Source organism: Nipponia nippon, unplaced genomic scaffold (assembly GCF_047370975.1).
Source record: "Nipponia nippon isolate SJK-2023a ecotype South Korea unplaced genomic scaffold, ASM4737097v1 scaffold_5, whole genome shotgun sequence".
Taxonomy (NCBI): Eukaryota; Metazoa; Chordata; class Aves; order Pelecaniformes; family Threskiornithidae; genus Nipponia; species Nipponia nippon.
In genome coordinates, this window is record NW_028262369.1 from 27,676,543 (window position 1) to 27,691,988 (window position 15,446).

Sequence of the window (15,446 nt, forward strand, 5' to 3'; positions counted from 1 at the left end):
ACTGGCTCATATACAGATTTAGAATAGTTATTGACAATTGTTTCTAGTTCCTCATTCAAGTGGAAAGTATTTAAAAGAAACAGGAAGCCTGCTAAAAGCAAGGAAAGCTTAAGCGAGCTAGCACCTATTACGAATCAGAGAACCAAGATTCCTATCTGACTTATTTGTTATGGAGTTTGGAGGAAATATCTGGAAGTTATTATACTGGCATGTACTCTCCAGCCTCAAAATGCTTTGTTTTCAATGTTCCCTTTCTCACCCTTATGTTTCCATTGCTTTTATTCTTTGGAAATCTGCAGCTCAAACCCATCCGTACTCAAAACCACCACAAGTCTTCCAAATAGGTTAAATAAACCCTCGTTTAGGAAATTATTTATTACTTTTTCACACATCCATTCCTATAAAGGGTATTTCATTGGCCAGAGGAAGGGATGAGGGAAGGAGAATCAGAAGACTAACTCTCTTATGCCCTCCTGCCTTTAGGAAGAGGAAGCTGTATCTAGACTCCCCAAAGAAAACCCTATCAAGATAAACATACTGCATTGTTTACTTCAGTATATATACACTAATTAAGTCAAATTAACAAAACCATCAGGAAAGAATTGACAATTTATGTGTTTGTGAGAAATATGTAAGAATGTCTTTTTAACATAGGAACTTTCTCCAAGTCTAACTGATGAGGTGGACCCACAAAGTAGTGGGGCAAAGTTTCCATTACGCGCAAGGTGAAAGTAAAAGCCTAGTTTGAAATCTAGCTAGTTTTTTTTAAAATACATATTTTCCCAGTTACTACAAGTCAATCTCTATTAATTGTTCTTTTAAAATAGTAAAGTGTGATCGATTGCCACAGGACTTCTGGTAATGATACCATTGAGCTGCACAAATAAAAACTATACGTAAGGCAAAGTGACTACCCAAAGTACTCTCATATGCACAAAGGAAGCCTGTAGGAAGAAGTTAAAGTAATTAAATGTTACTTGGAACAGCAGGTAAATAACTCTCCTGCAGGAACTGCAGCAAGTATTAAAAAGCTGGATTTTGCCATCTGTACTAGTCTCAAAAACTCATTAGAAAGAACTTCCAGCTTTCAGGGTTTCCTCCTGCTAGTTCTCTGTATTTTAATTGAAAAGCTGAAGTAGGTGCTGAGGACAAGTTTATAATGCAGTGAAACTAGACAGGATGAAGGGACAGAGACCCTATGAACTCTGCCCGGATGACTGCATTAAGCCAAATACATTTTGCAATGTGCAAATTATTTTTCTTTTCACATTACGCACCCACTTGCACACACAACCAACCTGTTCTTTTTTCACAGCATAGCTTACACTTTAACACTAATTTCAATTACTGAATTAGTCAATTAGAATCAGATATATTGTCCTCTGAGAGTAATTTTAATGCTTATTAGCTTCTGTGGTTCTGCTTACCAAGAATAGGCCCCTTTGCTTAGTCCTGACAGACATAATCAAGCTTATGCTTCTGAACAGTAAACATATAAAGTTACCTGTGTCATTAATCTACCAGCACTTCAAATGTACTAATACTTCAGCTTTTCAAATGTGTGTTCAAAGTGGCGGTGGTTAACATATTTCAATGTGTGTAAGGTTTCTTGGGTTTGTTTTCTGTTTTTCTCTGTTTTTTTAATCAACCATCTCCCAGACCCAAAGAACATCTTACTGGGGAACTGGGGTACAAGTCACTGAGGAGCTAGTAATTAATTCACGAGATACAAAAATCCAGTGTTCAAGTTTTTTGCCCACAATTATTTAAACTAAAAAAGGAACAATTAAGCTGCAGACCAGTGAATTAATCCTTGTATTGCAATAGACTTCCTATGACCTTCCATACTGCCAGCAAAAAGAGGTCACTGTATTAGTTAAATACCAATCTCAATATACAGTAGCCCATTAATAAAGGTTATCACATTAAGACTTGTATGTGAAGCACTAACAGAACAGAGAAGGCTTACAGCAACAGGGAAGACCTAGAAACCAACCAATCAGTACTGTTCAAAAACTGAACTGACTTTCCCATGCTCATAAATTAAACTTGTGAAGCTTCTGTTCCTCCAATAGCACTTTTTATGGCTCTTTCTACCAGAGTTCAGCAGAAGGAAAAAAGCTGTATTTTTTCCTCATATACTAGACACTGCAAACTTATGGCATAGCATGATCAATCCTTAGGTAGAACACGTGAATCTCATCAACGCTGCTACTAAGACAAAGTCTTGGCCACGATAAATCCAGGAACACTGCCATGAGAAGGCTGCTTACTGCACGGAAACACACAGCATTGTAACCTTTTAAGCACTCTGTTCAGGACACTGGTTTAACTTTCAGACCATCTATCATCAACAGCAGATCCTCCTGGTTCTCCTCCATACACTCGTTTAATAAAACCATGGAGAAAACAGTGGGATGCAGTTTTTAGTAAAGCAAGCTGTGAGAAAAGTTATATTAAATCTAATCAAAATGGCTGCTGCGAGATTAGGTGCAAGTAAAAGCTCTCTAATGGTAAAAGCAATTTAGAACTGAACAGCTGCCAAAAGATCACTGATGAAAAAAAAAATCAATGGGAACATTCAAAAAAAGAGATTAGCCAACACACTCACAAACAATTTATGGGAAAAACCTACACACAATGGTCAGAGATCATTATCCACCCATCTGTAGGGAAGGCTAGATATCCAAGCCGTTTTTCATTTAAAAAGGGCAACTTTGGCCAAAGAAAAAGCTCTATTATCTTTTCAGCTAAAAAGTTTGTGATGCACACTACGTAATATTCACTCTGCATCAGCGAATGCTGGAGCTTTTCTTCAGCAGGTAGGGGACAAGAACGCCTTGCTCATCAGTCCTGTGTTCCTGTCTCAAGTACCCTGAAATCACTCCAACCTTTCTCATGATTTGATCAGGCTCCATTTTAAAGTTAATTCCACACCCACCCCCCAATTCCTATGGGAAAGCTACTCCAGAATTTCTTTCTGCCAACATATTTGGGATAAGACAATTATTATCTAGTCCAAGGAATTTCACTAGTATCTGTGCTTATATAAAAATGAAGTAATGATATATGGTCCTTCCTGACACAACATTTCTAGAAAGAGAAGAAGGGTAGGGGGAAAGAGAGAGAAACAAGTTACATTTTCCTAGGCTGACTCTAGAATAACAGTATTACAAAAGCCAAATAAGAAACACTGAGACATCTACATGAGAAATATCTGGCATTCAAAAAACATAAAGGTGTTAGCTCTTTATAAGCGATTCAAATGTTTTTACACTAATTAGAAAAAGAAATTAAATAGAGGAGCCCACTACACTACATGAATATCCTCTGTGGTTCTCAGTCTCAGATGGGTTAATGCAATAGTCACCTTGTTAGCTGAAATTCAAATTGTACCAGGCCATCAACTATCCACAAAAATATGAATACTCTCTGCAGTTGAGAGAACAGTAACAGTCCCTGTGCTTTTCTCTATTTTAAGTGCCAGATTCATTAACTCAGTTTTTACTGCAATTTACCAGTGAACATTTGCACATGGAACCAGCTAAATCCACACAGAGCAATATATTCACTGCTGTATGCAAGAGGCTGGCATCATTAATGGCTGAAGCATGGCAAATTTACCATGATTATGTCAGTTAAGCTACTGTTACATTTTTCTAGTAGAACTAGTGTTTATGAGCTAGATTACATTTGTTCCCATATGTTTAACCTTTCACTCCTCTGTGTCTATAGTGCATCCTTCGAAAGGTACCTGTGTAATTTATCGTGGCATCTCAGGCATGTCTGAGACAACCACAGGGTACTTAACACAATCCCAGTCCTATCTGTGACTAGTTCAGAGAAGCACACTTGAAAAGCATGTAATTGCATTACAGTGAGATTTAATATGATAATAATATTTTTAAAGACGTGCATTTTTTGCGATCTGTCTGGTTGAGTTTATTCATAAGATATTTTAACATTCGTTTTTTACTCAAATTTTCTGAACTCTTTCCTAGAGGAGGTACAAAGAAAGAAAAGCAATTATTTTACCAAGGAGAAAATTACAGAATGAAAAAAGTACTAAAGACAAGAATCATTGCTTCTACTGAGGAATTTCTGTAATTGAGAAAAATGATGTTTTACAACTTGTCCCTTATCTCTGAATTTCCCAAACTGCCAAGGCAGATATGGCAGGGATTTTACAATGTTCTATTCTGTGAGGATAAGAAGGCAAATTAAATGCAACTACATTAAATGCTCTCAGCCTCTATTAATTTCCCAAATAGAGAATAAATTTTGTAATTTAGAGTTTCTATAATATTTACTTTGTTGTGAAGAGATTATGTGTGTTTATATAACATATACCAAATGTTAAAGTACAGCATAAAACAGATTACTTTTTCTAGCCTAAGCTTGATAGCATCTAAAGATTAGATACAAACAAGTTAACAACTCTGCTCCACAATACAGCATTTACCACTAGCATTTCTAGGTCATGCACAGCAGTACTTGGAAGACAGAATATATAAAACATATCACCTCAGAATTAGCATACTAGTGCTTTTTTTTTTCTGTGTGCATCTACATGGGCATCAGGATGAAAGAAAAACCTCAAGAATTAGTTAAAAAAATTACTAGATTACTTATAAATACACCATACTGTCACAAAGTGAAATGCATATTTTATTTTCATTCACTGTGACCTACTTACAGGCAGAACTCAGTAAAAAAAGTCTATTACACCCACAGAGTCAATAGAGTCAATTATGCAGTCTTCATTCTGACAAAACTTCCACTGATTTTTATGCAAAATTCCCATATTTTCTCAGCCAAGTGCAGAACTAATGTAGTATCTTTACACACAAATAACCAGATGATAGAGGTGAAATTCTGACTGTATTGAGATCCATGGGATTTTTGCCACCAATCTCAATGGAGAGAGATTTTATTAGTAGTGCCCAATAAGGTGGAAAAGTCACACATCAATGGGCTGTTCCATGGCTAAATAAATCTCTTTTTAAAGTCACTGAAGGCCTTTCAAACCATAGAAAAACATGCAAGATGAAGCAGGGTTTCATACAAGCCTACCAAAATACTATAGTTTCATTGCTTACAAATACCCTTCTACCACATGCAGCTCCCACATCTGTCAGTAGGCTGAACATAGTTTCAGTACCTTATTTCCTCTGTATCATAATTTTGGAGTTGTCACAATCATTATCCTCCCTTCTACTAATCTTCCTCCTGATGCCATTCTCCACCCACACATATAAATCAACCCTCATTTTGCTCTGCCGGTGTTTGACCAGTCTGCTCTCCCTGTACGTACTGAAGACTCCACTGCAGTCATAAGAGAGAAAGAGAAAATCTAATCTTGTCCAAAGAAAAAGCATCAAACGGTCTCCTGTGTATAATGTATTAGTACGATTAATCTGTGATCTTGAGAAACCAACTAAACTGCTGTTTCAGTGTTACCTAAGCTGAAAAGCTTTTTTAGCAAGCTTTATAAGCAGCCCATAAACATACCTTCAGGTGGAAACTTGCATGACAAAGGAAATACATGAACAAAATGCTATTAGTTCTCCCTGGGAATTCATACACAACATGTAATTTAGTAATTAAACATTTTTGAATGTGGGACAATCTGCAAGTATCTGGGTTTTCACTAGAGAATGTCAATATTTAAATATTAATAATAGTAGTAACACTAAATAATACTTTATATAGTATATTCTGTGGAAATGGCTTTCAAGGTATATTTGCATCTAAAAGCCTTTGCAGATCACACTGAACTAGCTCAGAAACGACTAGTTTAAGGTAGAAACCATATTTTGGCTTGAACTAAAAAAAAAATAAAACCAGAAGAACAAAAATATAACCGTTTTCCTTAGCCAATAATATAGTTCTCAATTTAAGAGGTCAAACTCAAGTTTATTGCTACTTGGAATTCCTTGTTAAAACAGAAGGAAGAGAGTGTTGACCTTCTCAGTATCCCTTCCCTTCTTATAGTGAGACCTTTTCTGACCATTTCTCCCCTTTCAATATGCCTTTTTCTCACACTGACAAAGCTCATCTTTCCAAAATAGTTGCCATTTATCATATATACAGTTGAGATAATAGATTCACATTGATGCCAAAAGGAACAAGCAATAAATATGCTGTTTCTTCCAGAGGAAGGAAAAAAGAAAACAACTGGACACATCACACAGATACTGTTTCAAGGTATTATTTTCTTTGTTAATCTCAAATTTAACATACATTTTGAAATCTGCTACTTCAACCTCAAGGAAAGGAAAACCAAGAGGTGTTTATATACGACCATAAAAATTGAGTGCAGCTAGCCCCATTATAAATGGCATACTCACGGTATGATTAGAAAATAGACACTTATAATACAGGATGCTGCGGATGCAAGAAGGAACTGCATGAAACCGTAAAACCACAGCCATGCACCATTCTCTGCGCTCCAGTCACAAGTTCCAACTGCTCAAAATATTAGTATACTACATTAGTAGCAAAAAGCAGGTAGAAGGAAGAGAGAGGAAGACAGAAAAACCATACTGCAAAAGCTAAACCTAGTTTTGGTTCTCAGAGGAATTTTTGCCATTTTGCCAATCGGGAGAGGACGAGATGCAGCCCAGAACTTTGTGTAGCACAAATCTGGTCAGGATCACAAAGCAGAAGTTAGTTACATTTGTATTATGAAAAGGGAGGAGGACAGGTAGCACAGCTCTGATGGAAATGTATGGAGACAAGCCTGGAAGTTTTACATAGCTACTTATCCTCCTCTGCGCTATAAAAGCACCCTGGAGCACAGAATAGAGGAATTCACTGTTTCAGCATTACCAGAACCCCAGAAGGCCCTGAAAAATGTCAGCTTAGGGCAAACAATGTGCTCACAGCAATTATAAACATCATTGAGGAAACCAGCACAGACCAAGATTTCACACCAAAATCTCTTTCTAGGCATTCTGCAGTATCAAATTAGAAAAGCTCTCAAAACTTTTGGGGAAAAGGCTGCCATTTATGAATCGTTATTGAAATTGGGTAATCTGATAGACTAAAGTGCCTCTTTATACCACAAGGACAATCAGTTTCCTGTCATCTACTTGGTGTCAATGCTAAGGCTTTATAGAAGACTATAAATATTGACTGTTTCCCCAAGTAGTGGTGAAATGCAGGTCTAAAGCCTTTATACTTAATTTTGATACTTAACACAAATACTTAAAATCTCAAATTCTGATACTGCTCAGCAACTAAGGCCTTTGTGGACCCCGGTATATCCTTAGCAATACCTGTGTCCCACATTAACAAAAATTCCCTGCTTTTATAACATTAAGGCAACCTCTTGCTGTGCATATCTCCCTCTTTTCTCAGCTGGGATGGTAGACAGTCACAAATCAAGCTAGAAACTGGGCCGGTATGGGGAAGAAGGAGAAATCTACCTTTACCAGCTGACAGCTTTCATGTAATAGGAGAATAAGATGCACAGCAACATTCATGCTTCATTTCTCAGATACTTTTGTGGCAGGAATAGGAAAGGAAAGACAAAAGCTAAAGCAAAATCATCTCAGATCAATGCACTGGACTGCTTCCAGTCTTTCAGTCCTTTATTACACAAAACAGTGGAGACAAGACTGATTTGCCTTCCAAGGAACTGTGCTGCAGGCTGCAAAAATAAGAGCTAGGTTTTCAGGTAGGAGTTTAAAAATCTGAATTCTCGTTTCTGCATACAATGTGTGTTTAGTGAAGTATTTCAGTCCAAATAAAAGCCATTATTGCTTCAGGTTAGACAGGAATTCAAATATCAAGAAGGCAACAATACCCTTGACAGACTATCTTGAACACCATGTTCCCACTCTTGAATTTAAGCCATGAGCACCCTAGTGAGCAGAAAGAGCAGCTAAGTGATATGAAGAAGGAAGAACTGACTTTCCAAATGGACAGAGCTTATAGCTAGGTGATGATATGAAGATGTTAAAGGAAAAAAAAAAAAAAAAGAAAACAACAAACAAAAGACAAAACCCGCACCGTGTTTGAAGGTTACGAACATTTAGAACAGGGACATGTATTACAGCAAGAAAAAATATATTATCAAGAAAGACCTTCCTGACAGGAAGGTACATTAGACTAAGAGTATTATCCCAAATGTCTTGCAGCAACTTGAATGGATTTTTGCATCTAATCTGAACAAACCCATGAAGGAGTGCTTTGAGATCTACCTAATTTAGAAGCCTTAGAATCAAGCCATGAAACTGGATATACAATATGACCAAACAAGGACCAACCGGGAGATGAAATACATTACATTTAAATATATTTTTAAATTTCTGTGGACATTCTACCCCTTCCTTCCCCCTCCAGTGTGAACAGGTATCAATACAGTCGTATGTAACAATAAAGGGGAAAAATCTGCTGGGTACTCTGGCAGAGCTAAAGTTAAGCTGACAATAAAATCAAAAGATGCTGTTTTGTTTTATTGCCCGTTTTTATTCAATTCACCTTTCCTTTATACCGAGACACTAAGTATATGGATACCATTTGATATTTATGCAGTCATCATTCAAAGCCTACATTTTCTTTGTAATAAAAACTTTTTAACTTACTAATGTTCAATACAGAGATGGCCGCTGTTGCAAACAGAACAGAGGCAGATTGTCACAGGCAGCAACAAAATATGAACTACACACTGGAAAGACTCAGAATTCCCCGAGATCCAGTGACAGGCAAATCTTAGTGGAAGATGCTGGAGGTTTAGCGCTTCAGAAATTCAGATACACACACACACACACACAAACAACATCCCCATGAGAAGCTGATCAGACATCTTGAAATTACTTACTTGCCCTTCATCTCATTACTTACATCTCTACAATGTTAGGCAGATGTGCAGTTTTCAGCAACTGACATTAAGAAATTATTAATGAATCCAGTATGAAGTTTTTCCTTCTTTTCCCAAATTCAAATTCTATCAGTGCCTGTCAGCAAAATTTCACTGAGGCCAAAGAAGATTCAAGTCTTCAACAATCAGTACTTAAAGTCTGAGTACAAGAAAACATTTTTCTTCTGGAGCCTGAAAGAGAAACCATTCTACTGCAGATGGGACCCTAACTTGCATACAGGTCAGCAGACCTTTGAAATCTTGGTATTTTTAAAGTTCTGTTGTTTTCCCAGCTAGGCTTCAGGTTGTCTGGATCCCTGGCTGTCTTTGAGAATGAAGGCAGGCAGTAACAAGGAAGGAAAAGATTGTATCTTTTAAAAAGTTGCCATTTCTGAAGCAGTCTTCTCTTGTACAAGACTTCTTTTAAAAAGGGTGAATGTATTTACAGCTGTGATTATCTCGCAGAACAAAAGCTCTATCTGCATCGTGTATAAAAAAATCTTAGAAATAAATTGTTAGGAATACTGTATGTTTTCCTGGATTATTCCCAGAATCTGTTCTACATATCCTGTGTAGCCTCAGAATACATACTGTAGTATTTACATTATTACCCATTCACCATTCATGACTGATAGCAACCTATATTTCACAGAAATTAAAGCCTGTGTAATACCAAATTAATTTAATATAATGCACAAATATTTTATATATATATATATATGACATAAAGGTTGCATGAGGTGAGAATACATTTACAATGACCGTAAGAACCACACATATAGTTCCACAGAGCTGTTTTATACTGAAATATCCCAGCACTAATATCTTACCTGCCTTTTTACATTTTCGCTTTACAGCCACATATACTAATACTGTACTTGTATCATTACAATTTGCTGGATATCACAGATGTTATCTTCATAATATGCTAATAGAAAAAGCATAATACAGAAAATAGCGTATAAGATCTTAGTTCTACACTGAAGGAGCATACACGAATCCTGATCTGATATGAAATGCACACAAATTGAGATTATAAAGCATGAGATGTTATGTGACAAAAATGGTGTTTAAAAATTATCACTATTACTTAGAGCAGAACATTACTTGTATCAAATACTACTAGTCGTCTTTTAAGACACGTTATCTGACTACCCAAAAGAGAATATAGCGTATAATAAATCAGTGCAAATAAGACATATTAAAAAAGGTATATCTTAGTAACTAAAGATGAGAGATTTCTAGATTTACCTGTATCAAGTTCTCAAATATTCAGCAGTATTTAGCTTCATAGTACTGAAAGACTGCCACAGTACGGCATTCCATTACTGCATTAGCAATTAGCTTGCATTTTATCAGTTATCCTTGGGAACAGTAGATTTAAGTACTACTGTGAACTCAGCGTTATGAAGGTATGTTTATGAGGCTTAATGCAGTGAAAAGCCAGAGTGCAGCAGCAGCATTTAGGAAGAACTGTAGCACAAGCAATACAGATACCAGCGACAATATGGTGTACAATTAATATTTATCATTAGAAATATTCTCACAAACACAGCAGTATTAATGATAACTCCCATTTCCAAATCACTGGTTTAAAAATATGTACAGTACAATATAGGTTATAGAATTATTCCAGTTTATATAAATTAATATAACTGCTTACATGCAAATGTGCCTCTTGGACATTTAGTTTCCAGCTCTATGCAAATCAATTAAATGATTTAGTCACTATATTTTAGAGGAAAAACAAAAGGACTAACAAATGTTAGTTGAAAAATATTTTCATCACACTTCCCTAGGATTTTAACATACAGAAAAGAGAAGTTCTCTAGTCAATATTATCACAGTATTTTGTCCTACTGCTGCAAATAAAATAATTTAAGCAGTACATAACAATTATATAGTACCTTACCCTTTCTACCGGTGAACCATAGCATGCAATGACGAAACATAGCAGTGGCAGATGGCATTGGTGTTAGTAAATGTGAATAAAAGGATAATAGCAGAGAAATGGTGACTGGCAGACAAGACACAGAAATGTAGATGAAATGAATGCAAGCTGGTAAATCTTGAAGCAAAGCTCCACCTTTAAGCCAAATGTTGCCTCTAGTCTCCTCATAATTGAGCATTAAGTTCTATTTGGATACAAATTGCAACCTTCAGACCAGTCTTGATTCTCTTCATACAGAAATGCATAATTGTATCTTGATAACGAAGATCAGAAACGTTTTGTAAGCGAAACCCATAATCAGAAGCCCATTACTTTCTCCCCTTGAGTGATTTATTCTTTACATTTTTAATCTCCAAATCCTGCCAGAGCTACAGTCTCTTTCTAGCACATATGTATCCACTGCAGATGTAAATCCCTGCCTAACCTGCAGCACCCCTGGATCCAGAATGTTCTCAGTGTGCTCATTCATGCTGTTCTGTTGCCAAACATTTAAAATCATCCATCAAATACAAGTGGAATCTATTATAAGAAAAAACAATCTCTTCTTTCAGCTCACCCTGAAAATGGAAGGTTTTCTGATCAACAGTTATTGTGAAGGTGCTGTCGTCCTCATCGTCTATACCAATCACAGCTCCCTGTGAAACAAAGAACAAAATCCTGATAAGGCAAGCAGTGACATCAGCAGCATACACTCTATCACTACACCACTGGAATTTAAAAAGCATTGACAAATTAGAAGCAAACTGAATACAGTAAAGAGCAGAAAGATTCTCTGTTTAGTCATAGGATGCAAGTCATTTTTTTTAAATAATACATTTTTAGTTGCAGAAAAAAACAGTAATTATTTGTAAAACTGATTTTCTGGATAATAATATGCATCTTTTATTTTTGTAAGGGAGGTGGCTTTATGCTACAGCATCATTACAGTAAACAGTTTTCTACTACATTCTAACTTATATTTTAAAGAAGAGTGGGGAGCAATATTTTATAAGTACTTTCCATGTATAAAAATAGTAATTCATAGATACTCTACAAAAAGAAGCTCTTGACCTGATTTTATCTACCAGTCTATAAAAAAGATAAAACATTCCAGCAAAGTTAATTTGGCCCACCATGTCATGTCACTGCTACACTGCACGATCTAATTTTCAGTGCCTAAGTAAATATTATCAGTAAATCAACAGGATATATCAAAAACAGCTAGCTTCGTCTTCTAATTCCTCATGAATTATTAGAAGGAAATGCAAATAAATTAGAGTTAAAGGCCATCTGTGCTCAGCTGTTTACAAATCTATCCACATCTTCTTCATTCCTGCCCCCCCCCCCCCCCCGCAAACACTTGATACATAACACAGTTTTTCACCCAGGAGACGAAGACACTGAAAAAGAACCATTCCAGGCCTCTGCCAACTCCAACAAATTATAACATTTAGTTCAAAATACTTCAAAAATCACCAGCGGATTTACTCAGTTTCTCTTCTTTCTGCAGGAGACACAGCATCAGGATCTGTTTTATCCTTCCCCCTCCCACAAAACAGACAGACATCACTGGAAGGTGCACATATTTGAAAGGTAAATTCTGCCCTTACTCCATCCAAGTAAACAGCAAGCAACAGTACTACGAGCACCTGTAAGTCAATTCCAACAAGTGCTTCATTTCATTCAGCCAAGTATCATACAGCAACTGCAGGGCAGAGGGTTAGGTAAATATCAGGCTGGCAAAAACATAAGAATTGTTTTGGTACAGACTTAGGGGCAGGGGCATCTGAATCAATCTTACTCACACACATTCTTCATAGCCCCTATATGAGGTTTCTGGCCAATGGTACCAGCTCATGTATGGCTGGGACCATCACAGGCACCACAAGACTGAGTGGAAGGAACAGGTCCTATTTAAGAATAGCACCAACCATATGTAATTCAAGGCTATATAGCAGGAAAGGATAGCTCAAACTGCCTTTTTTCCCCTCCACTGACAAAAATTTACCACTTAACTTCTCCAAAGAAGTACTTTCCATATAGGTTTTTCAATGACAGCTCTGTGATCACCATAAAAAAGGCACCTAAAAAGTGTACTGAAGCCAGTATAATTCTGAATACTTTTAGTTCCAGCACATAACAACAACCAGATGACTAGTCATTACATTTGGAGACTATCTGGCCGTGACATGATGGGCCAGATTCATTTTGCCAGAATTTTTATTTTTTTTTTAATAGACCAATAGATAAACAGTCTGGCACTTTAAGTACATGTTTTGCTACACAATAAATCAGAATATCACTGCAAGTTGTACAGTATCATTCTCCTCACCAGCTATACCAAAAATTTCTAAGTCAGACACCAAGAACATGACCAAGATATTCTCCCCAGAGAATACAGGTAAAACTAATGTAAGGCTAAAAAGATTGGACTAGGACAGCTAAATCCTGCCTCCATCCTAAGTGGTGGGAGGAAACTGAGGAGGAGGAAGAGCACACCACTGTCTGTGATCTCAGCACAAAGCTGCCTCAAGTGCGCACACTCTAATTGCAACGCTGAGGCAAAGGGTCTGAGCGTAAGCATAGAAGATGCTTCTGTTGTCATGCAGATAATACACATGGGCAAGTAAAAGAAAAACTAAAGTGTGAAAATTTATGTGTAGATTCCAGAAAAGTGAAGCAGGACCTAAGCATAGTATAGATGACAGATTCCTCTATGAACACACCTTCCTAAATACACTATGACAGTCAACAAAAGCATTTTAAGATGAAACTTCAGGCCTGTGAAATGTGTATCAAGAGCAAAAAGGTGAGGAACAAGCTTTTAAAAATCAATTCAAGAAAAAAGGAAGTATTTTAGCGAAATCGCTTAAACTACATGTTTGTTTATGTTCACACCTACAGTTACAAATCAACAATTACTCTAAACAGAAAACCTCTTTGATAGAATTTCAGACTGCAGAAGCCCATCTGTTCAGCTATCAGTATCACTGTCATCTGCCAGAAGAGCTGCTTTACAAAAGCAGAAAAAAGAAAGATTCCTTCCTCCCTCACAAAAAAAACAAACCACACACATTCAGAGAAAGGATGGAGGAGTCAGCAAATCTTCAGAAAACTCCAAAGAGTAATTTGAGGTGGGAGACTGGCAGATGAGTGAAGAGAAAGGGATTGTTTTATGTTAAATACATATAAAAATGGATCATGCAATATTGAACAGATTGTTCACTTTTAATATTTCCTAAACTGACAGGCTGAGACCAACCTCCACATTAACAGGCTCACAACACTATTAAAGCAGGCATGGTTTTTCACATTAAATTTTTCTACACAATGCAAAAAACATCCTCATGAATCTTTAGGAATGTAATGTTCTAGGGAGCGGTTTGAGTTTACATTACCCTTAAAGAAATTCTAAATTAACATACCAATACATTAAACAGGGGACAGTGCAAAAAATTCATCTGGAATCCAGATGAATGGAGATTCTCTGTATGAATCTCAAAAGGTTATTGGTACCCCTTTATTAGGCCCACAGAAAGACTAGAAAGGAGTAACAACAGAGGGAAGGAGTAACTGGAAGAAGCAGATTTCTGCTGCAACTCTCATCACATTGTGTGTCAGACCACAGATCACCTTCCCTATACTTCTCTTCCGTCAAGATTCAAAATGCTCCCATGCACACCCATCATCCTCCTGACTCCTTCCCCCTACTTACACCAGCTCTTCACAAGACTGCTGCACACTGGAACCAGAGATTCCATGAGGAATGGGAAAAAATACAGAAAAAGGACTTGTGCAAGAAGTATTTTTGGTAAGTGCATGACCACAAGGTAAAAACTGGGCATGTGCAAAGACATCACAGCATTCCCAGCTCACTTCAGTACTGTCACTTCAAGCTACAACAGCAGCATTCAAGGTTAAATGTCCCAAGCCGGAGTGCCTCAAACAGGTAATGCTCAGCTTTCCCACTCCGCATCTTCTTACCTCTGTTTCCCCAATTTGTATCCCCCCCTCAGCTGCTATTTCAAAAACTTTGCCTGCTGTGTTCTTCCTTCCCTTTCCAGTCCTCCTTTGTTTTATTTAGCTCAAGCACAGTCAAGGGGCAGGCCTAAAGAGTGTCCGAACTGGCAGAATGGAGGACGCAGTAAGAGAATAAAAGCAAATCAGAAGGACAGAAGGAAACAGTTTTTCAATGACTTCTGTAGGTACAGAACATACATGTATATACATATATATCTCCACACAGAAAGAAATGAGAACTGCAAACAGCAACTTTTTCATAGCGTGCTACTACTAACCCATCTTATTCTGTCATATAATGTTTTTTATACAATGTATAAAATATATAATGATTTAATACTATATATAAAATTACAGACTGTAATTAGCCGAGCATGTCACTTGACCTCTAATGTTTTCTTTCTTTAAATACTTTCACTATTTCAGTATTTTGCTGAGTCAGGAATAGAGCCCAAACCTCAAAACTCTCCTTGCAGTTCTCTCCATTAGCCCATATTATACACCGTAAGTCATTAAGTATTGAATAAAACAACACTTACCCTGAGTCTAACACACCCTCGGCGTGATCCTCTCATCATTTTGTCTTTTGACTGAAACAGAAAAAAACAGATCACTGGATTAACAAATACA

At 36.9% G+C, this 15,446-nt stretch overlaps 1 protein-coding gene across 3 annotated transcripts in view; it reads right to left on the minus strand.

The window, feature by feature from the left end:
• OSBPL9 (oxysterol binding protein like 9) overlaps positions 1 to 15,446 on the minus strand; it is a 63,031-nt gene that overhangs the window by 37,639 nt on the left and 9,946 nt on the right. For all 3 annotated transcript variants that reach the window (XM_087733271.1, XM_087733269.1, XM_087733270.1), the window contains exons 2-3: positions 15,356 to 15,406; positions 11,374 to 11,452 (exon numbers count right to left, since the gene is read on the minus strand). In XM_087733271.1, the coding sequence (XP_087589397.1) occupies positions 11,374 to 11,452; positions 15,356 to 15,406 (130 nt within the window). The remainder of the gene's footprint in view (positions 1 to 11,373; positions 11,453 to 15,355; positions 15,407 to 15,446) is intronic.